General features: G+C 32.5%; 1 protein-coding gene and 1 long non-coding RNA gene across 5 annotated transcripts in view; one reads left to right on the forward strand and one right to left on the reverse strand.

Moving 5' to 3' along the window:
• The first annotated feature begins 1,853 nt into the window (after positions 1-1,853).
• LOC141454880 (calcitonin gene-related peptide type 1 receptor-like) overlaps positions 1,854-24,427 on the forward strand; it is a 154,746-nt gene continuing 132,172 nt past the window's right edge. The window contains exon 1 of the mRNA XM_074129570.1: positions 1,854-1,977. Coding sequence (XP_073985671.1) covers positions 1,974-1,977 — 4 coding nt within the window. The 5' untranslated portion in view covers positions 1,854-1,973. The remainder of the gene's footprint in view (positions 1,978-24,427) is intronic.
• Positions 5,055-23,808, reverse strand: LOC141454886 (uncharacterized). Of its 4 annotated transcripts, XR_012459014.1 has the most exons (5): positions 23,660-23,808; positions 23,472-23,561; positions 8,401-8,666; positions 7,361-7,475; positions 5,055-5,428 (listed from the first exon to the last, which is right to left on the reverse strand). It is a non-coding gene; the product is annotated as an uncharacterized lncRNA (long non-coding RNA). The 4 variants fall into 4 exon arrangements; XR_012459013.1 differs by having other exon boundaries at positions 23,472-23,808; XR_012459015.1 differs by lacking the exons at positions 23,472-23,561; positions 23,660-23,808 and adding an exon at positions 18,098-18,285.

Raw genomic sequence — 24,427 nt, forward strand, 5'->3', positions numbered from 1 at the left:
CTAGAAAGAAGCCGTATATCAGCCTAAGAAGAAACAAGGAAAAACGCCTTGGGAATATTTGAATAAGCCTGAACATTTTTGTGAGACAGTTATTTTCACAGATGAGATCAAGTTCAACGTATCAGGGTCAGATGGGAAAAATATGTGGCGTAAGCCTGGGAAACATTTAAAACTAAAAAACGTGTTGCCGACGGTAAAACATGGAGGTGGTGGAGTGGTTGTTTGAGCCAGGTTGGAGTTGATAATATACATATTATAGAAGAAATCATGGATTAAAATGTTTACATAGACTCGGCCTAGAAAGCGCTTTCCGTTTACAACAAGATAATGATTCCAAACATATGGCGAGAAAGACTCAAGAGTGGCTGCTTTATAACGCTCCTAGACAGGTTCGGACTCCACCTCAATCACCTGATTTGAATCCAATAGAACATTTATGGGATCATATTGGAAAAAACTTGAAAAAATTCAAACAAAAATCAACTGAAAGAAGAACCTTTACAGAAGTGGTCCTGATATACCACCGTCTGATACAAAAAACATTAGAGCAATCCATGAAAAATTGTTTGTTAGCAGTTACAGGGAATAAAGGCGGCCACTGACATAGATAACTGACGTTTTGTTAAGAACTGGTTTTCGGAAGCATTTTTGCCTGACATTTTAATTGTTATAGTTTCATTTAAACAAATTTATTATATTTCTTCAGCTGTACGATTATGTTAAATAAAGAAGTTTTAAGTATCTATAAAAGTCCATTTTACTTCAATATTTACCCTTAATTTATTAAATTAAAATAGGAACGAAGTTTATAAGAACCAGGTAGAATAAAATAATTTGCATTATAAATATTTTCATAATGAAATTTTTGAAAATAATAATAATAAACTTCGTCGCCTTAGTAAAGTCAATGTAGTGGTATAGTAAGACTTTTAAAGTATGGAAAATAAGTTTTCCCATTAATCGAGGTTGAAGGCTATACTAGCGCTCGTCACTTCATTGTCTTGACTTTTTCTTGAAAAACATTTTCATCCACTTGTAATCAGTTGAAGACTTACAGTCAGGTAGAAAATGAAATTATTTTTATTCAATTAATGCATTATTTATGAATGCCACGGATTACGGACTTTAATTGTAAACGAAAATTTAAGTGCACAGTAAGTTGTGAAAACAAGTCAAAACATTCAATCAAAAATTTTTAAGCAGAATTTACTCATAATTTCAAAGAAATTATTTCCATTGTAATTCAGCTAGGAAATCTTAAAGAGATAATCGTCAGTTAGTATTTCCAAGTTTTATGAAAGTCGATGGAATCGTTTTACAGAATAATAAAAAAATTATTCAGTAATTGATTTTTGTCGCGAAATAAATATTTTTCTTTTAACTTACCTAACTCCGCATCATATATCCGCAAAAGTTTAAAAATATGAAGTTTTCAAAGGAATGTAATTGGACGAATTCAACTTTACAGTATCTGTGCGAAGTTCATGTAAATCACTGGAAACATTTTTTGAGGAAACAACGGAGAAAATAAGTTATTTTCTCCGTTAGAAGAATTTCCACCAACCCTATCATCAGATTTGTCAGGAAATATACATCTTTGGCAGTTCTGCGATGTATCTTTTTGATACAAAAAAATACTCACCTATATTCGTTAATAACACATTTGATTTAAATTTTTAAATTATAAATCACCCTAAAATTGTTTCGAGATGTATTTGAATAAAGAAAAAAGGGCGGAAAATAACAAAAACAAAAATTGAAAAATAGAATTTCTATAGAACTTGTTAAAATAGTGGGGTGTGTCAGATGGAGACGGCAAGAAGAGTTTCCTCTATGCGGGGGCAGTCAGTTCTGTGAGAACCACCTCCGAGTACACTAGTGACGCAACAAAACAGAAATTTACGGCTCCCTTCTGTTCCTGAATATAAGCACCAATCTAAACTCCGCGATCGAAATTTTTTAAAAAAAGGAACATGGGTATGATTTAATATATTTTTTATCTTAATTAAAAAAAAAGTCATTATTTAAAAATATGTATCATACAATTTAGTCCTCTAAAGTTGAACTTTTGTAATAAAAACTGGCTAATTCATACTACAGCTTTCCATAATCGATTCAAGGTTCTATAAATCTGTAATTGATGCAAATTTATTTACATCTAAAGATAGAAGTATAAATAGATCTGACGGCAATCTTTTTGCCGCGATTGTAATTTCTATTCACTACTCAAAATTTCTAGATTCAACCATGGATGACTTCATAAAAGAATGCGAATAGGATACATCTACTTCAGGGCCTGGAGTAAAAGTAAAATCATGGCTTTACAAAAAAATAATTTAGAATTTTCACTTTTTTTTTCTTGGTTTACTGAAATATTGGAAATTAGACTGTTATTACAAAAAAAAAAATCGAGTTACGTATAAGAAAACTGTAGATGAGGAAATATTATACGAATAAACAACGAAGGAGAAAGGAAAATTAAAACAACATCCAAAGTCTTAAAGCTTTACCGTTTTTCAGAAAAATCTTTACGTTACATTTTTTTGATAAGGAGGTAACAAAGTTTTAGCAATTTTCTTTCAATTAGCGGTGGAAATTCGAATGAGTGATGTGTTCCTAGCTTATTACCTCTGAACTCTATGCAGCACAATTATTGGTCATGGCCCATGTTGTTTAAAAGTATTAAAGTATCCCTCATTAGGCTACAGGAAACAAAACTTCTTCTACAGCCTCATAAAACAAGCATTTACTCACTTTGCGCAAGGCTGCCTCAAACATTAGTGAGCCGAAGTTTTAACTCTTTCTCACCCTCCTTACACCCCAGAGATCTTGCTCCTTCAGACTGTGATCAGTTATCCCATCCATAGTTCATTTTTTTTGCTAAGTAAAAATGTTAGTACAAAAGAGGAAATGAAAGCAAATTGCACTATATTCGTAGCTACCAAAGAGTCAAGTACGAATTGAATTACTGGCACTGCCAATGCCAAATAAAAAATACTAACATAAAACGGATTATACTTTATGAACATGAAGTGGTATAAATCCTTAGAAACTCACAGTTTAAAAATTTGAGTATAAGGATTGATTAAATGACAAAATGTACACAAATCAGCAGGTATCCAACATTTCATTCACACATCAGCTCTTAATTTAGAAACGTTCGAAAAAATATATTAATTTTATTTAAATTTGTTTCTAAATTGCCTCCCATTTTTCTAAACTGATTTCTTTTAATACTATTGGGGCTTTAACATTCACATGTGAAAAATGTTTTCATTAATCTTTATTAATGAAGATATTAAAAACTCATAAAATGAAATTTGGAAATTTTATAACAATTGATTCATATATGTAGGTAATTTTACTGCGTTAAATTATCAATAATAGACTTTACAATTAATCATTAACATTTATTTGGCCACATTAATTCATTATTTATTTTTTCTTAATATATCATTTTTAATTCTCATTAAAATAAAATAGCAAAAATCGTCAAGACTTTTGTTAAACTCTAGTAAATCTTAGTTTTATCTTACAGTTCCTTGTACTGTAAATTAAAAAAAGTAGAACATGTTTTCTTTAACCTGATTAAAACCGTTTTTAAGCCTTTAGCCTTAATAATAAACCTTAGAAATATGAAAATATCTTCCCATCTTAAAAAAGTAATGCTAGACTTGGTACATTTTATTAAGGTAGAGTTGTGGCAAGTTACTTACTTAATGCTGTCTGATACCATCTTCTTGAAAATGGTGAGATTCATTTTAATTTATCCACATTTCATGCTTCCCGTAATATATTTTGTATAATGATTCTAATAAAGGCTCTTGAATAAGCGCTAATAACAATCTATTTCTTGGCTAATTTTCCACCAGAGTAACTGAAGAAGCAGTATTACTTTATGTGAAGTAGTTTTAATCCGGTTATCTATATTGTGAAATTTTATCCTGAAAGGGTTGTGAATTTATCATTTTAAAATTATCCATTATTAACTTTAATCTGGTTGATTGGGTGCTGATCTTTAAAAATTGTATTCATCTTTTTGCAAAAAGTTTCGAGACCTTTTGAAATGGACGTAGGTCTTAAATTGAAAAATTAAATTAAAAAAAAATGATTTCATTTGTTGCAGCACGTATGATATTTTATATTTTCACCGGTTTAGGACTTTTCATTCATCATTAGAAATTGATTATTGGCTTGATATAGAGAATTTGAATTCAAATATACTTTCCACTGATGAATCAACCCCCTTGTTGTATGGATGAAAACCTCAGTCAGAAACAGGATATAAAAGTTCATTATTAGCCAATGGCGGAGGTTTTTCAGCATTAGTCCAACACAGCTGAGTGACCATTCTGTTCAACTTTGGTGTCATGACGAACCACTGCAGACTGAGCCTGCTGCTCGTAGGTTTTTTAATGTATTCCCTGTGGTTTGTTAGAAAGAACAAGATGGCCACAACACTTGTTAAGTATTTGTTGTTATGGTAAAGGACCGAGGGTTTACCTCTTTGGAGAAGAAAAGAAAAACTCCAAACTTTACCAAGGAGACCCTTCCAGAAACTGGATGAAGTCCCATCAGCAGACAGGACTAGAGACACAGACCCATGATACTAGTGACAACTAGCAGGTCCTAATCTAAACTTATATTCAGAGCATATTTACAAAATTATGATATATATATATTATGTAAGCGCTATAAGCTATGAATATATTGGTTTCGTGACCGTAAATTGTTAAACTTAGGATGGATGATTTGCGAGGAATCGGTAAAATAAGGAGGTCTGTTTCTGTAACTCAACCAACCCGCATAGCCATGCCCTGAAGAGGACAATATAATTGTCGAAACGTTGGCAAAGAGACGAGTTGTTTTATTTGACCGATTCCTCGCAAATCATCCATCCTAAGCTATAAGCTATACTTATAAATTTGCAATACTTTTGGGCCTCGGTAGAAATGTACATTATATTTACTAGAATTTTATACGTTGTGTTATATTTAACTGTTTAAAGGAATCAATAAATATTTTCAAGTGTTACAAGTACTAATAATCAAGAATTCTAGAATCGTTTAAAAGCAATTCTTTATTTATTTTTACAAACACTTGTTTTATATCTGAACTTAAACAGTTCAGAATCTGAACTGTTTAATACTGAATACTTAATCTGAACTTAAATTATAAATTCAGTATTATAAACCTCCCCTCTAAATTACACCTGCCATACCTCATCCATCTGTCTTTTCTAAATTGCCGTCTTCGACCGAGTTACACTCGCTAATTCTGGTCTAGCTCCCTGGGCCACTTCAGCTTCTTCTTCTTGTTGTCTCGTTCGGTCAGCTTGTTGTAGAGACTCAAAATTAGCTGATCCTGTCTTTAGTTGTAAGCAGATCGATATGCCATATCCACAGCCGATCACCCTCCATTTCCTTGGCTGCAAATAAGTACACCTTAATTAATCTTTTATAAATAAACATAATCAAAAACCTAACAAAAGTGTTATCAGAGAACTAGTGTAAAAGCACTTACGTAGTTCGGTAGAGAACCCCCTGAAAAAGAGCACTATCATTAAATTCTGAATTATATCTACCTCTAGCAAATGGGGGATACTAAAGTATTAGTGTTACTCTCTACTAGGGGCAGACAAAAATATCTTAAAACCAAATAATCACAACCCAATGAAGAAGACAACAGCAACTGGCCGCCATTGCCGTCACCTGATTGCAACCCGGGTAACCTCCACACATCTTACTCCTCTAAAACTATCAGTGCCAGTGAGATCAAGAGGACACACACTTTTGTCAAAAGTATGGCAATTACAATAATTAAAAACGCTTTTTTTAAAAGTGCTCCAAAAAAAAGTGAGAAAAATTAAAAATTGGATAATTTAAATAAAGAAGAAAAAGATAAATTAAACAAGTACGCAATATAAATCACCCAATTAAGAAATTATTTTTGTACTTTCCCTTACTTTCTTATTCATCGGAAATCCATGAAAGAAAATACGGGTCCTCGCAGTAAGAAAAACAGTTATTACATATTGGTCTAATATACTTGTACACACCATTCATTAAAAAAAAGACTCGCAAAAAGTTCCGAGTTCAGGTGCTACCAGTGGACGCGACAAAAGAAGTCGTTATGGTGAAGAAGTACAGGAAATAGTATAACCGGAAAAGTAGAACTAAAATGAATTTGGAAAAATATCTTTAACTCTCGTGTAAAATTCACTTTTGGTGAAAATGGTGCCATTACCTTGCGAGGTACAGATTTTAGAGTCATTTTTCGTATAAATCTATTCTTAAGTCAGCTAAATAGCTATATAACTCTTAATATCATAATAGCATCACTCATATACACAATACCAGGATTTCGCAAAATCTAGAATGCGATTCTTTTGACATTAACTGCAGCTAATTCTGAATCCCAAACAATGGCGTGTGGGATACATTAGGTTTGCTATATTCGACTAAACGATCAATAGTTTAGTTAGCCTATTCAGGCTTACCAATGGGACAGTTGCGTTAACTACTCGATCGTGACCCTTCTCTTGGCAAGTGATAACGGAATAGTAAGGCTTAAAACTGAATCATTTCAAACTAAACACCACTTGACAACTTGATATACAATTGTGGCTAGTCTTTACCGTAGTTGGTAGCGCCTGTTTAGTCCTTTTCTATTGTTACTATTTTTTGAATTCATTTTTCTGAGAAAGTGAGTTCTTTTGGAGGTTTATTATACAAAGTCACTACGGGAAAAAGAATTTCAGTATCGCCTTATGGATGAGAATAGAGAATTCTCTCTACTCCGCATATTGTACAGAATGAGATCAAAGCTACGGTCTTGCAAGACGCCCGCTTCGGCTTTATGGTTTTAAGTGGGGGATTTCTTATTTGTTTGTAGAAGTATCGTTCTGACAAGTATTCTAGAATATAAAAATAAGTAAATTGGAGAATATCCTAAAATTTTGAGATGAATTCAGAGTAACATTAAAAAAGAAATCACTGAAATTTGTGACTTCTGAACGCAAATATTTGTTCCGGGAGGTTTTTCCAGGGATTTACATATACTTAGGAGTAATACAGTTTATTACTACAAGATTATTTCAGCTTTTATAAAGGATACCCTAATAAAATAAACTGACGCAATAATAATCTCTCTGAAGGGCCAACTACTTTTTGCTGTCTAGAACTGACAGTGCGAATGGAGTGCTTAAGATAACAGTTAATTACTTCTTAGCTTCCTCAAATTTTTATAATATTGTGTACTTTTCAAAATTTAAGTTTTCATAGGTGACACGTTTTGTGCTGACTATGGTGATCCTATAGTTTGATTTAAACAATGTAATCAAATACTTTTATTTACTTACTTTCTGACTTTTCTCTATTGAAGTTTTAAGTCTTTACATTTTTTAACCATCTGATGGTGTGCATCAGCACACCTCGATATTATCCAATATTTTAATACTTCGTTCTCTCCGTCATCTAAAACAAAGAAAAAGGACTTATTACGGTGTGCATAAGACTCCTCATAAACATAGTAGATTCTAATTTGATATTTCTTTTCAGCTGGCACAGATGGAATTCGTAATCTAAAACATTTTATTTGTATATAGAGAATCTCAACACACGAATTCCTTTCTAAACGCGATAGAAAATTAGCGGAGAACCAATAGCAGATGATATTAGAAATTTGTCACTCCTTAACGAAGAGCTATATATTAAGGCGAAATTTGTTGGCAACTCATTTAGAAGAGTGATTGCGAGAGATTTAGATAAGAGACCACTAATCATCGTCACTTGTGCGCCTGTTATTGCATTAATTTATCGTACAGAAGTCTTTAGACACAGTTCTAGACATTTTGTGAAAGCATATTTGGAGACAAATGGAAATTTAAGCTGTAGTATTTTGGTCTGTCATAAAGATTGATTAGCATTTTTTTTATTACCGCTTATTGAGGAATAAGCAAGCAAGATGTAGCTAACTTCAACAGTCAGTCGGTTTCTATTATTGGTTAAAAGGTCTCACAAAACGTTGAGGGGTTACTTGTGAACAAAACCATCGCTAGGGGATGCTACTAAGTCCAGTAATTGGTTTCAAACATTTTAAGAAAAGAATCTGGTATGAACGATCATCTGAATTTCTCTTCTCGAAGAAGTTCATTACCTAGTAGTTACTTTCTACATTTTGCATTACAGCTGATCTATTTGTTGGGTACTAAATTTAAAAATCATTTAACCTCGACAACTCTTTATTTTTACTGGAAATGATTATCAATATGGTGTTTTAAATTTAACGAAATGAATTAATGAATTAATTGATAAAATCAATAAAGTTTTGATGCAACAGAATGTTGTAGGACTGGATTAATGATCAACAATTTCTGGCTAAAAAAATAATAAGATTTACCTGAATTGGTCGACAAGGATCTGGAGCCGAATGTATCAGAGCACAATCTGCCCTAAATTTTGACAGAGCACGAGTTGCGTTGTAGCTTTTACGACGAGAAGGAAACTGGAATGATCTGGGCTCTCTGGAAAGGCTTACAGTTTGTGTAATGAAGTCAAATGTCTTCTTTTTTTTATAATGCAATAATAATTCTTAAGGCGCCCTCATGTAAGCATGCATCCGAATCGCAGAACTTGGTAGGGTATGAGACCAAAGAAGACATTGTACTAGAGATCATAATAATCGTATTTCAATTCCTCTTTGAATCATTATTAATATTGTTCATTGATATTGGTGACTGGTTCATTAATCCAAAAGGAAGAATAAATAATGCCGATTTCAGTCATGATTTTTTTTTATTATTTTCCGAGCTTTCGACTAGGGACTGGGTCATCTTTAGGGTTATGGAACTTATTTTACTGTATAGTTTTCTATAGTTGTGTTATAATGAATTTGTTTTAAAGATCATTTGTTAATTAACTGTAAAATGTGTTTCACAGCACTGTAGAACATCTAGTCCCTAAATCGAATGTTCGGAAAAATAATAAAATCATGACTGAAATTGGCATTCTTTCATTGGCATGCCATTCTATCTTCTTTCAATCATTGTGAATGTTATTAATATAAGATTTTATTATTTTTGGAACCTATATTCAAAAACTCCAGTTAGTTTAAAGAATAAACTGTATTAAGGAAAGAATGTAAGAATCTTAAATACTTCCCATCTATGTGCAATGTCTAATAAAGTAGATGTTGGTAATTCTTAACAGATGATCGCTTTGGAATAACACTGTTCTCTTGAATGCCAGGAATTTCAATTTCCTTCCAAGATACTTTTATTGTACTCCAGTTGGCAGTTGGCACTTACATTAGTGATTCAACATGCGCACAAAATTGAAATAACCAATAGAAAAATTATCTTATGTATGTGTACACATGCGCACAAATTTATTTTAAATAAATGCTCAAAGTTTTATAAAAGCTGTCTATTAGTTTCTAAAACTGATTTAATTTTAGGAGGAGCATTTTCAGAAAAAATATTCACTACGATCTCGCGAAATTAGTCGTTGCATTGTGACTCGTGGTAACAGAAACAGACAATACGGGCGACGAAAAAGAGCTGCAATACGCAGTAAGCAAAATACAAGAGGTTACTTTTAGGTTGCAGATCAGGGTTGTCTAAAATTTTATTATAATATTTAAAAAGGTCTAACCGTCTTGCTATTTTACATTTAAATTGCAATTAGTAATAATACTGAATTTAAAAATCTATCAGATCTGTTACGTTAAATTAAATGAAAATTTACACAAACCAATAGTGCACAAAACAGCAATCGCTAGTGAAATATGAATCACCAACACTATATTTAAAATTTAGCCTACTATTTAGCGATGATAGAAAAAAATGGCTTCATTAGCCTCTCTTCTAAATCTACAACCTTGCTACGGCCTAATCAAAAAACAACAGTGGGTTGTCAGAACAAAAAAAAGAACCAGTACCGCTGCACACTTACAGAGAACCTAATTCTTGTCAGAGATAAAAGCCAAGAATTAGGTTTTTTAAAGAAGAAAAACTTATGCCTTGAAGATAGGCTGTTTAGTTCGCCTCACTGAAACTAATATAATGTTCATTTATTTCTAAATTTTAAATTAAAGAACTAGATTGACAAGACATCAATACAACAAACAGATAAATGATTCTGCAAAATTCTAAGATAGTTGAACAAATTAATCTTGTCCTAAAGCTGGAATATTTTGTAGAGCGTAAAGCACTGTGGGACCCAATCGATTATCGAAGTAGGCAGGCTACCTGAAATTTTTGTTTTTGAGATATTTTCACACACAAAACATAACACACTATTTCCTAAAAAAAACAACTGATTCGGATTTAGGAGACCTCAAAACTGATATTTGAACACTCTATTTCGAAGAATATGTCACGATCCCAATTATTTTCTCATTTATATTAAGAGAAAGTAAAAATAAAATTATTTACTAAAAACCTTTTCCGGAAAAAGATGTCACCATTGCACAAACAGTAATAATAGAGTAACTAAGGTATAACTAAATAAATAAATATTTATTTAGTTATAGCTAACAACAACATTGGTAAGTCAAAGGGTTGGTTTGTTTAGAGTGTTTAACTTAGTATGAGGGCCAGGACTTCAGTTGGAGAGATTGTTAGACCTCAGGGATATTTAGAAGGGGTTGACAGCGTACTTTACACTACCCTTGGGTGTAACTTAACTTTTCTTGAGGCCATTTTTTTTGTTATACTTCATTTAAACAAAATTTAATCTATGTTTACAAAAACTGTTTGCCTCTAGATTTAGATGGGAGCTTTTAGAACTCTCATCACTCTAAAGTACCCTCCTAAAAATAAAATCTGGAATAACCATTTTACGAAATTACAATTTTATTGACAAATTATGTTACAAACCGCATCGTAGCGCTGTCAGATAGGCCGAAATTCGATTAATATACACTTAAACTACCAAAAGGTTTGTCTAAATAGCGGATACAAAGAAAAATTTTTAAGTTTCTAGTCGGAAAGGCAATGTGAAACTAAATCTTCACGTATATTTCACTTTCCTGTACTAGATGAGCAGATGATTGTGGATGTCCTAGAGTTCCAGGTAAAGTTTCACACTACCTGGATAGCATAGGAGATCAATATGTTTTCTGTAATGTTTCAAAGAAAGCCTGTGAAGGTTCGCCAAGAAAATGGTTTGAGGAAAAGTTCTTGGATCAAGATCTAGAGAAAGTTACACGGTGGGAAGTGGGAAGAAGAATTGGGAAAACCTTCTGAAAGTGAAAACTTAAGCAGAGAAGAAGATACCAGCTGGTAGGTTAACAGGGCAAATTGATCCTTACTGAACATAATGGCGTCTCACACTGTCTTGCAGGTATTAAAGGCGTTATAAAGAAATGTCTATTAGTACAACAGAATATTGCTATGCCCAAATTGGATTTATTGTCCGCCCCCCCACTAAGAGCCAGATGATACCATTTATTCTCCAACACTTTCTTCTCATCCCGGTTCTCTAAGAACGTTTTAGGATGAGCAAGGAGTTGGCATTTAGGAATAATAACCCAATCCCTGATGCCAACATGACCTCTCTCCAAATGCACCTGCTTTTTTTTGAAGTCTTCCCCTCTCCCAGATTAAGGGAACCTTAATCTCTAAGAGATTGTCTGAAAGACATGACCTGGCGATTAAGGATAAGTACTTCTCAAAGTCAAACTACTCCTAAGAAAACCATGAAAAACTTAATAATCTCTGAAAGTTCAAATTTGATAATTTGCTTACGCCCCAATGAGGTTGTGGTCTAAATCGGCAGACCGAAAAGTGCCACTCCACTGAGTAGATTTTTCAATATTTTGAGATTTTCCCGGCAATGGATTTCCTGAAATCAAAATTGAAGATATTTCCTCTACCGGAAGAAGTACCTCAGTAACTAATCTAAGGATTGTTCAGAGTTTTGAGTTTTCCTCGAAAACAGCTCCTAGAATTCTGTATACAATCTCCTTAACAAAAACTTACAGTTTAAAAAGTTAAGTATAAGGGTTGATTAAACGCCAAAAGGTACACAAATCAGCATGTACCCAACATTTCATTCAAGCTTAGTTGATATAATTTAAGTAATTTTGCTGCATTAACTTTTCCTTCACATTTTTTAGAATTTATTAGATGTCACAGACCCTTATGCTGGCCAGTTCGTTCATAATATTATTTGGTTATAATTATGATAAAGTGTATATTATATCTTCGTTTTTAAATAGGTACTTTATTTTAACTCTATTCCAAATTATTCTTCTGATTTATCTTTAATATGCCCTTTATTCTGAAGTTGTCACATCTTATACATGCATGTTAAAGTAGAAAAAGACAAAGTTAGAGTCGGCTACTGTTTAAATTTGAATCACGGAGGATTTAAAACAATATTTCAGACTTGAATTCGTCTTACCGAAATATTCGTGAGCACAAATAACACACAGTTAATAACAAGTAGATTATTCAACAACAATTATTCATTTCTCAATTGTAATTTAATTTTACTTATAGTAAAATACTGGAATAATTAGCTGTCCTAAAAGTATGCAATACTTATTTATTTTATATTACATAACATATATATAACATTGTGAGAAGAACAGCTACATTGAGAGTGTGATTGAAGAAAACTATATTATTTGCGATAGAGCCAGATAATTATTACCTATTATTATAAACGTTTGACTACTACATAAAATAACAATTACTTTAATCGAAGAATGAACTTAAACCGACGATTTTTATTAAAAATAAAATAATCGAAATCATTGATGTATGTTGGTGTAAGCATTTTTTAAAAAAGTTTTTAAATTTTGTAGCCTCGTAATTTTTTTTATTTTTTATAACGTTTTCTTTTTAACCTGTAATTAATAGTTTGATTATTATAGATTAATAGATATTAAAGTCAATCTACAGTGCTACTTGAACAAATATTTTGTAGATGAAAATGGCCAGCATAAGGGTCTGTGACATCTAATAAATTCTAAAAAATGTGAAGGAAAAGTTAATGCAGCAAAATTACTTAAATTATATCAACTAAGCTTGAATGAAATGTTGGGTACATGCTGATTTGTGTACCTTTTGGCGTTTAATCAACCCTTATACTTAACTTTTTAAACTGTAAGTTTTTGTTAAGGAGATTTTTGTACCTTTTGGATAGATTTTCATTTTTGTCTATTTTGCTAAGTTACATATCTGCTTTACTGTTTTTTTTAAATTTGGAATAAGCAATTCTATCATTATAACCTGATAAGGTGTTAAGTAGGAACCGTAACTACCACTGGAGAGATCTTTTTAAAGAATGATTATAGTTGCGGTCCCCAAACCATCCTCAACAACAATTTTTTTGAGAAAGCCTTTTTATATAAAATAGGAAGGTATTTGTACGTAAAAAGCAAATTTAAACTGCGATTTCAGACCTTCCTTTTAAGAGGAGTAGGAAAAATAAACGGGCGATTACAGTACTTCTCCCTAAAAGGCAAAGAGGCAAAGATTTTGAATCGAACGACAATTCATTAATGTAAATAGGTTCACCCATTGATAATTTTAACGATTGCAGTACTTCCTCTTAGTAGGTGTAAGAGCATGATGGCACTTCACAGCCATGTAGAGGAGCTTTAATCACTTCTTCGTGCTAAATTTTATCAAAATCGGACAAAGCGTTATAGAAATATTGGTAATAATAGTTTTAGAAACGGCCTTACTTGGGTGGGGCAAACTCCCCTCCATATGAGGCATAGCGACGAGACTTTTAAAGTGCAAATCTGTACAAAATTTCGATTCGAATGACACTTCATTCATGAAAATCAGTTCACGTGTCGATAATTTGAAACGATTGCTATACTTCCCCTTAACTAGTGTAAGAGCAGATCGTCGCTTTAATGTTACATAGGGGAGCCCTAACCCCATCATCCTACCAAATTTTATCAAAATCGGGCTAAGATTTACAGAGTAATTAGTAATAATAATTTTGAAGGGGGCCTTACATAAAGGGGGCTAACTCCTCTCCCATTCGGTGTACAGCGTCGAGACCCCCAAAAGGCACATCTACATAAAATTCCGAATCGAATGACACCTCATTCATGAAAATCGGTTCACGCGTTTAGGCGCTACGTAGTTTACAAAAAAGGTAACAACAACAACAACAAGAAGAAGAAGAAGAAGAAGAAGAACAAGAACAACAATTTCTGAAAATGCCGTTTTTGCTCATTTTCGGCAACTTTTTTCTCGAAATCTATTAGGTCTGGGTGGTTGCAAAAAAATTTCAGTTATAAAGGAGGGTTTGCTCTATATTTTAAAGAAAATTTGGGAATTTTATCTTTTATAGAAAAAGAGAAAAAAATTGTCAAAGTTGGGTGTTTTCTAACGTTACGCTTTTTCGTGCACTTTTTGACGATCAACCCTTATACAACTGTCCTACCGGACAGTTTTAATACATACATGTAGATTTATGGCATTTAATTTTATCACATTAAAGAATAAATAAATAAAAATGGTTTTAGGACCAATTTTGAAGATGGGTTTGTGAGTAGGCTTCCCTAGTATGTTACATTTCAGTGTAATGAAACGTTCGCAATCAGTATCACGTTGGTATAAATTGAATATGTCTCAAATGATTGGAGTATGAATAAAATTTGTTAGAACCTTTAGAATAAAAGTTCACAGTAGACATTTTGTATTTACTGTCCTGACAGATTCACACAGGCATAGAAATCTTGTTAAGTAACTATATTTACTTGGTCCATCACTCATTTGGGACATTTCCTATAGATGAAGAATTTTAGGATGGATTTAAGGAGCAGCTGTAAGAAACATTTTCACTTTTTCTTTTTTATATTCTTATAAATCTTGAAGGGGGAAGAAGTGCCTGCGGTTGTTCTATAGTTACTACATTATAATGCGAAGTGAGCTGCCTAATCTTAACTGGCAGCCCAATGATCGATGGATATTATGTCTCCGAGTCGATTATACCAAAGACTAGATTATTTTCCTTTCTTTAGGTCTGCAGCTGATAACTGGAGAGCTAAGTTTAATCTAAATCATGCTGTATTTTATGTGCTTGTGAGTGTTTGTTGTTGAAATTTGTAGCATGATCCACGATCTGTAACAGTTAGGACTCTTTGGGAATTTCTAATTGCAAATATTCCATTTCATTGCACATACATATGTTCATTGTTCCAGTGAATTGTCGCATAAGTGGAAATAAGCATCTACGAGTATATTGATCTGCAAATCTGTATTGATATGCAAATTCTATACTTTTAATACACCTTATTGCTTATTATTAATATTATATTTCTATAATTGAAATTATCTTTTAAAATAAGTTTCATTTAAATCGGCCACAATTTACAGTTTCAATCCACAGCGTCAATTTTATTTTTGCTTTAGCAAATTAATTATTTATAATTAACTGTAAATTACTTAAATTACTTTAAATTTTTAATTAGTGTAGTTTATACATTTGTTTCTAGTGCAGTGTATTCATTCGTTTCTAGTGTACTTTTAATTGTTACCTATTTGGTCATAAGGCATCAATGTATGGGGATCGATTAAACGATCCAATTCTCTACGCATCCTGACTTTACAATCAAAAATACTACGAAAACTACTTAACGCTCCATTCGATATTTCTAACCTAACCATCCAAAATGATCTCAAAATACCTTTCATTAAAGATCTTGCTAAAACTTGTTTCCTCTAATTTCATTCCTCTACAGCATCTTATCCTAACCCTCTCACAGAACACCTATCTTCTTCCGCATTACCAGGTAATCCTCCAAGAAGAGTGAAGAGAAGATGGCACCGCGATCTACTACAGTATTATAATTAATAATTGGTCTAGATAGTTTTCTAGTGTCACCACTCCAAGGGTGCCTTCTCCGATCCATATTCATGATATTGTTTTATCTTATATCACATTTGCTTGTTGCAACAGTTGTTGCAGTTGTGAATTTCAATAAAAGATTTTTAAAAAAATTAATTATTCCATCAAATTAATATTTTTGGATGTAATGCTTTGAAAGGTGGTGGAAGTGCTTGAAGATCGGGTTAAAACTCTCGTAAACTCTCTTTACAAGACAGAATTTCCTCGTGGAAGAACTGGACACGACAACCTTCACGTTGATCTGTCCTTCGCTTGGATATTAACTTTCTAAACTACCGCTAGAATTAAATCTTCAGAAAATTGGATACTTAACTGAATAACAGCGAGCCTATTTGTTCTTGTGATTTTTATATATATATATATATATATATATATATATATATATAAAATGCAATTATAAAGACATTATGAGTCACAAACCTTGGGCGTCTCCCTAGTTCTTCATATTCAGGATGTATAAATATAAATTATTTACTTTTATGATTCTAAAGTTTATTATAATAGCTCTTGAGAAAAGGATATTTCCTGAAGAGCATGAAGCAGTGTCAAGGAGATTATAAAAGGCATGAATGTTGACAAGTAGTTAAGGGGCCTAGATCTAGCAGGAGTTCTAAAGAAAGGGGCTGAATATAAGATTAAAGACGTCCAAGGAATTGGTCCAGATAGTTTTCTAAAGTTGAAACTTTACATCTAGACATCAGCCTAAAAAGCAGTTTCTGCAATCCTAACTTCGAAATATCTCAATGTAAATCACCGAAAAAGTGAGAAAAGAGAATTATAAGTAAACAAAATTGTCTAACTAGAGGTACTAGATGGAATTTCCTGAAATCTTATACAACAAAGAGAATTCATTATGTTTTCCACAATGAAAAATGTTCTTAACAAGGCGAAATTAAACTGGTGGGCCTTGGAAATCGGTTCTAGAACCTCTGATTTTTATAAAATATTTATTAATGACTTAGGCGTAGAACACTATACTGATTGCGAAGGGAAAGAACGTTGAATTAGCAGTACATAAAGCAATGGAAAATATGTCTTGTCTGAAAGAATGGTTGAATTCTTTTAAATTATTACTAAACTAAGAGGAATTAAAAGGATTTAGAATTTAGAATTCAGTCTGAGTAAAAATGTAGGAGAAGCATCAGCTTTCAGAAGTTATCTATTTACTGAAGGAACTACCATAAAAAATACAGAGACTGGCCTATTTTGAACTGTTACTATTCAAAACGGCTTATGGCTTGAATTTTGGGGAGTAATATCTAATGCTTGAATTATTCTTAAAATGCAGAAAAGAGCTATAAGAACGATGAAAAAGGAGTAGATACAGCTTTATAACTTTGTACCAAACCTTAAACATTATAAGCTAGCTCGACGACAGCTACCAACAGAAATAAGACAAATATAGCACTTGAAATTTAACCTTGAATACATAATAATACAAGTTTTTTATAAAATATAAGAGTTCATAAAACAATACTGGATAGTTACAGTCGAAATTAAGTAACTCTCTATCAGTTTAAAGTCCGCTCATTGACCGAAATTCTACATTACGCTAATTCGCCTCTGCAATGTACCCCTCACTTTAGGAAGGATCTCATTAATAATAATCAACTCTCATTTCAAAGTAATCGAAGAACTATGTTTGTCATTTTCAGACACACAGAAAAGAATTGCTTAAAATTCATTCCGGCTTTCCAAAAGAGAATCAATTCAAAGTTGCATTGCATTAAAATTTTCGCCTTTTACGATAAAGTCAGTGAGCAAAAGAAAATGAAGAGGATTAGATAAGGCGGAGATGTGTACAGGAAAAATCGCGAGGAAAACAGCATGAAATTTTTATTCTTAGATTTTCATACGGTTTGGTTTATTTGCATGATTCACTGATTTCAACGCGTTTTTGAGGTCACCTCATCCGCGCCTAAGATAAATCAGTATTGTACAGGTACTTTCTTTGATATCTTTTAGGTGTTCGGTAGGATTTGACTTCACTTATTACCTGATCTCGAATTCCTTTCTTAACAACCCTGTTTCTCTGCACCAAAACTAGACACTATTGTGGCATTCCACGCACTTCAAAGCGCATAAATTATTACAAATCTGGCTCACGTGATAGTTGATCAATTCGAAGTCAACACCACTGAGAATACCAGTGGTATTCTTCACCCTTAGACGGATTACTCTTTCAATTATCATCCTTATGAGACAATTATACTCACTGTTAAGAGTTTCGCTATCCTGGTATTTGCCTACAACACATCTGTAACCCATACACTAAACTGAAAAGAAGGAGACTCAACAAATGGAACAAACTTCTCTCTAGACCCACTAGTTTAACCCACGTTGACTCTTAACTGAACACAGAACACTAACATGCACAACAGTCGCATAAACACTATTGAGGTTACATAAACACATGCATTGTTTGGGGTTTAACAAGCAATCCACTGCCTACCGTATCCCGCTAGCCACTTATAAAGATTACTCTTTCTCACAATCCTTGACTATCCTACTCCCAGAAAATTAAAACGCTGTTGACTCCTAAATTTCCTTAGCTGCGCTCAATTTTCTATCCGCTCATAAAAATATAAAAAAACTAGGTCGTTTCTCCATTTTGGGGGACCTCATAAATTTTTTACCATGCTATTAATACTGTACTCCTACTTCAGAATTGTATTTGACACAATATAAAAAACCTAATGGTGAAAAAGGACAAACAAATGATAATTTTCAACATAATATAACCATGCCACCATCTAACTTTCGAAACTTGCAACAGTATAAATGAAATGGGTAATAAAATCAAAATGACTAAACTTTGATAAAAGAATAAGATCGCTTGCAAGAATCTAAAAAAATAAAAATCTGATTAAATTAGAATATTTTCGACATTTACTACTCTTGAAAGTTTAGATTGAAACATAAAACTATTCCATAGGTTCATTCACATCACAGCGTTTGTATTTTTTTTTGTCCACCAGAGAAAAATTGAAGATACAATAAACCTTTGTTTTACATTCTCCGGATTGGTGATGTATTGGATACCATTATACTGGTTTCCGATTAATGGAACTGTATTATCCGATATCAATATGAGGGACAAAATAGCAATATTTTTCTCTTCAATAACTTATTTGTTTGATGGTATTTTGATATGCAGAAGTTTCATTCTGCCATTTCTATAAGTACAGACAAATATATTAAGTTTTTAAGGCAGCTTAATTAACGTTCATAATTTTTTAACATTAAGAAGAATTCATCATAATTTCATTCAGTAGAAATTTTCATAAACATTCATGGCTTCCCAATGTGAACTCCCTTTTCCTTACTCTAAGAAACTTAGAGGCGGTTTACGGTTGATATGTGAACTCCAGAATTACACCAAGATAGCGCATTCATTGATCTTTCTGATTCCAAGGAACTACTAGTGATCTTAGGTAGATCATCATTCCGAACTTCCTTAGAGTAAAGATTTTTGTTTCCGTTTCCGGAGAGTTTATATTCAATTTCAATTTCTGGAATAAGTTAGTTTTAATAAGGTTAGTTAATGCTTACAAGTTGGTGATGCTTTTTTGGGGGGTATTGTTCGTTGATTCTTCTGTAAGCCTGCGTCTTTGTATGTATTTCTTCAGCTCTTGGTGAAGAGGGAAGACTTGGAGAATGAGGGTGATTCTCTGTCTCTGCTGTTCTACATACTTCTATTACCAGCTTCTCTTTCAGATGTAAAAGAATCTTTGTAAAGGTAACTGTTTCTTACCCCTAAGTTATAAAGGTTCTTATTTCACCCTTAAAATTAGTAATTACCTTTTCTTTTTTTTCTGATGCTTTGGTAATCTGATGACAAAAATCTTAACAATTACTGTTTTAAGGTCCGCAGGCAGACAGTTTTTTTTCGTGGATAGCCGTTGTCAAATCCAATAACAATTTTTTTTTGTGGAGTTTTTTGTGTGCGACACCAGATTCCGCATTCTGTAAGTTGAACCTATTTTTTTTTTCAACGCCCTCCTCTGTTTGTCGGAAACCATTCAATGAAATAATAATTTTTAAATCCTACATTAAAGCAGCCCTTTCTCTTGTACATTAAAGAGGTGGTTATAAAATTCATTTATATTATAAACTAAATATTACAATTTTAATAAAATCATTACGTCTCATTTGAAATACTTGTAACGAACTTAAGACGCTCTTTCAGTTACTAATTAAGTTCTTTTTTAAATTTAATTTTGACCAGCATCCAAGAGGAAAATATTAAAAGGGTTTGGGAACAGGAAAATACATAAAGTAATATGATAGTGGCAGACAAAATTTTAGTACGTAAGTAGAAATCTGGAAATGGCACCCTCCTTCCAGCATCTGACTTTCTAATCTCCTGCCTCTGGATTTTCATACTTGTATAAGATCTAATAAGTTTTTCCATTAACTCTTTCATTCACACGCTAAAATAGTTTAGCCGGAAAATTCATTGACTTTTGTACAAGGAACACTTTTATCTAAAATTTCTCATCAACTTTAGTTAAAACCTAATTTGTCAGTTTTAAGATTTAGGTTGTCAGTATTCTTTATTTCAAGGTTCTATAAAAGAAATAAATTTAAAATATAAAATTACACTAAAGAATTACTGCTTACTACAAAACTGATATAACTTTATAAACATGTAAATAGATAAGTTTACGATGAATTTACCACTATAATTAATTTAAACAACCATAAAATGTAATTCAAGGGTAAATTATAAATTGGATGAATGCAATAAAATTGATGTCTGCACAGTTTTAATTTTAATGTTACCTAAACCTTTATAAAACTGATTATAGCCCAAGTTATAGATCTGATTAGTAATGCAATCTGGTGGTAAATACACTTAACACTTTCAACGGTGCGAAAAGATGATCTCATTATGATGGAATGTGAAATTAATTACACTTAATGAATACTAATAATCTATCATACGGTGAATAATTTTAAAAAATACTATAAGATCTCAATAAATTCTCGATTGCATCGAGAGGAAAATAAATTTCACTGAGAGAAAAGTAAGAGTTATCATTTATTCTCAATAAAAAATTTCCATTTTTAAGTTGATAACATTTGCTTACAAAAAAGAGAGAAGTAATTTTGGTGAAATACTTCTATTTTAAGTAATTATTTGAAATTTTCGATAAGTTTAAAGGTGGTTTATTGAGGTGAAACCACCTTAAGTAACAAGATTATTTAAAGCTCGCGGAAGATGTTTACAATTTTCTGAGCTATGTATATCGATTTAAAAGAGTTTTAAATCATCAACTAAAAAAGAGAGAAATAAACAACGTTAATGGCATTTCGGAGATCATTAACAATTATCAAGAATAAAAGCGATCCTAAATAAGGGTCTCTGAAAAAAAACTAGAAGGAACTTGAGTGCAGAGGAGATCTCATTTTCACCATTTGTAAGAGCTTTCCCCTCTTGAGGTGAAAAATTGAACATCAAGCATCAAACTTTACTGATTTTTCAATCACAACAATCATAATTGATGCTTTCAAGTACAATATTTTGGAAGTGAAACAAATCGGAAAGTAAGGGATAGACCTATGGGCAAGTAACTAATAAGGTTTACCTTTTCACCATCTTTATGTGTCAGGAAAATGATAAAACTTTTCTATACTGAGGAAAAGTAACAGTTTAATGAGTTATTTAGAAGAATGTTTAAAGGTTCTTGATAAACTGTCATCCATGACCGTTTTTAATTAACCGAGAAAGGGTAATGTCTGCTTCAATGGGTTCTCTGGTAGTCAAAGATGTTATCTTAAAATATTGTAGCGTTTTTTCTTTACTCACTGTAATGACTTTAAATTGTTTAACGTTCTGATTGTACCAATAAATATTTCGAAAACTGATTAAACAGACCAAGTACTTTTTTTAATAAAAACTTTGTTGTTTTTATTCTTGACAAGACACAGGAAAGTTAGTGATGATAGTTAACATAGAACGCACTGTTTTAACACTCATTCTTGATCGCTATGAAGTCCACATCTTGTTCATTGCTGAGAAAACTCTATCGACAGATGCATTATTCCCTGACAAACAGAGAGAGATATTTCAACTAGCTTTTGCAGATTATTAAATGATACCATTCTGCTAGTGAAATGTGATAACACATCACACCGCCTTTCACATGTGCTGAGGAGGTTCATAGTGTTCCATTCTCTCACTCTCTCTTCATATCTTAACATATTCCTTTCAATGATAATATCTCATCAAACATGACATCTTCATCCAAATCATTTAAGTAGATGTTTTTAGCTTTGAAGAAACGGACAGTAACCTCAAACTTATCTCTCACTGGAATGCTTCTTAAGAGAATGCATTCAGAATTATCAATGTTATCAAAATGGGATTCAGGAACTGTTAAGTCATATCTTCCACCACTAGGTGGTGACGATTTACGAACTACTTATCTGCTACTTAGTGATTTTAGGACTAAGGACATTGATATCGAAAACGGGGACAGTCAGGGAGACATGTAAAAATTCGGGGACATTTCGGGGACACTTTTCAATCGGGGATAGGAGCACGAATTCGGGGACTGTCCCCGAGAAACGAGGATGTCTGGTAACCTTAGTCTAAATCACCGGGTCCAGCCTCTTCTATACGATCCTAACAAATTCATCTCCATCCTAAATCTATCAACTTAAAGAAAGAGAAAGACATCATCATATAGATTAACTACATTTTCCAGACTATAAATGAAGAGAAAACTTTGAAATCCAATCTGATTTGTGTGCCCACCATTCATGCATCTCTCCAATTCACCACATCTTTCTAGCTTTGTTCTTGTTCTGTTCCTAATGTAATTAGAAGCTTTCTATTATTTTCCAGTGTGCTCTCTTAAAAGACTCAGACTCGTAATAATTATTTATTCTTGTTTGTTTACTCTATTACACATCTCTCAGCTGTTATATAAATTGTTTAATAAATTTCGAGAAGCTCTTGATGGAGAGCACCAATGGTACTCGAAACATGGAGCACCAATAAATAAGTTTTTGCCAAACAAAATATTTTTTTTTTTTGCCAATTGCCGAACACACTTAATTTTTTTTTTAACTTAAGGCCTGACATTTTATGAACCAGAGTTGATTATGAATATTTGTGCACTAGGTCGACTTGTTTTGTGTAATTGGAGCGGAAATAAATTGTCAATGACATGTTGGTAACATGTCGATAGGAAATTCAGTATTTAATGTATTCATATTTATTCATGTTTGGCGAAACTTGATGAAAAGGCACATGCTAAATTTAGCTAATATTGCTACACAAAGTCAAATGCAAAGTACAATGGACATTTTGGTACAATAGAGTGGCCTTGATGTTAACACTTCAATTTAAATAAATGTTGCAATTAATTTGTAACAGAAAGAGAGAAAAAAGCAATTACTTTGTGGGAGTAAGCAACAAAATACATCACTTTCAGGTGTTTATTTTTGGACATTTCACAGCCTTAAAAGGTCATCGTCAGCTTTTTGTAATACTAACTCATGGGCGTGCAAAAAGTGGAGGAAGATCTGAAGCTAAAGGCAGGCGATAAAGATCATAGTAAAGCTTAAAGTTCAACTTACTACGGTTTTTTTTCTCCAACAAGGCCAGGGAGAGCATTCGGACGATTCTATTCCCTCTTGACGACAGGCTGTAGCATACTGGGTAAACATCTGCAATGCAAGGGCCTGTCAACGGTTATCCAATATCTGTTTGACAGAAAGAAGAAGACACCGTCAGTAACACGTTATTGAGTAAAACTTGTGCTTACAAGCTTTATTCAGGAAGGCTTCTCTCCAGACGTTTGAAGTCCAAATTAAACATTCCAGTGTGCTCCATCTAGAAAGTGTCACTACAAATTCCTGGCACACGGTGGAATAGCCCAACTAGCCAACCACCGTGCAACCTAACCTGACCTCATATTTTCAGATTATAGAATTATATTTAGAATTAAACATCGATATTTTGTATGAAAGCTAGTAATCAAGTCTTAGAGCTGCAATTTTTCTTTATCTTGGTGTGTAGATAGACATAATTACATTTTTTTTTAAACATATTTTTGGAAAATATTTATTTTTTTCCAATTATTTTTTCAGGGAGGAGGGTTCAACTTCTAAAACCCTTCTAGAGTGCGCCTATGACTGTACATATTTAGAAAAGATAAAATTAATTAAATCGACAGCTTATTTAATAATGTACTGTACTTACAGGAGCAGAATTTTCTTCTACTTCAGACGTTCGAAGTAAGGAATTTTTCTTGGTTTCCTCCTCGCTCTCTTGTGATTATTAAATTGGAAAAATGTTTTTCCAAAGAATTATTACTCTCTTTGGGTATCTCTTCTGGTTTTTAATTCCCTTTTTTTCATTTACTTCTTCTGATAGCGCTATGATTTATTGCTGACAAATAATTTTATTTATTTTAGATTGTTTTACAAAAAGGCCTGGTTATTGATATTTTTTGAGCACTTCCAATAATTTTGTTATTATGTCCAAAAAATATCACAAGTGAATGACTGTTCTAACTATCTTTCTGCAAGTT

This window comes from Rhodnius prolixus, unplaced genomic scaffold, assembly GCF_049639745.1.
Source record: "Rhodnius prolixus isolate KJV_2025 unplaced genomic scaffold, Rpr scaffold_15, whole genome shotgun sequence".
Lineage (NCBI taxonomy): Eukaryota > Metazoa > Arthropoda > Insecta > Hemiptera > Reduviidae > Rhodnius > Rhodnius prolixus.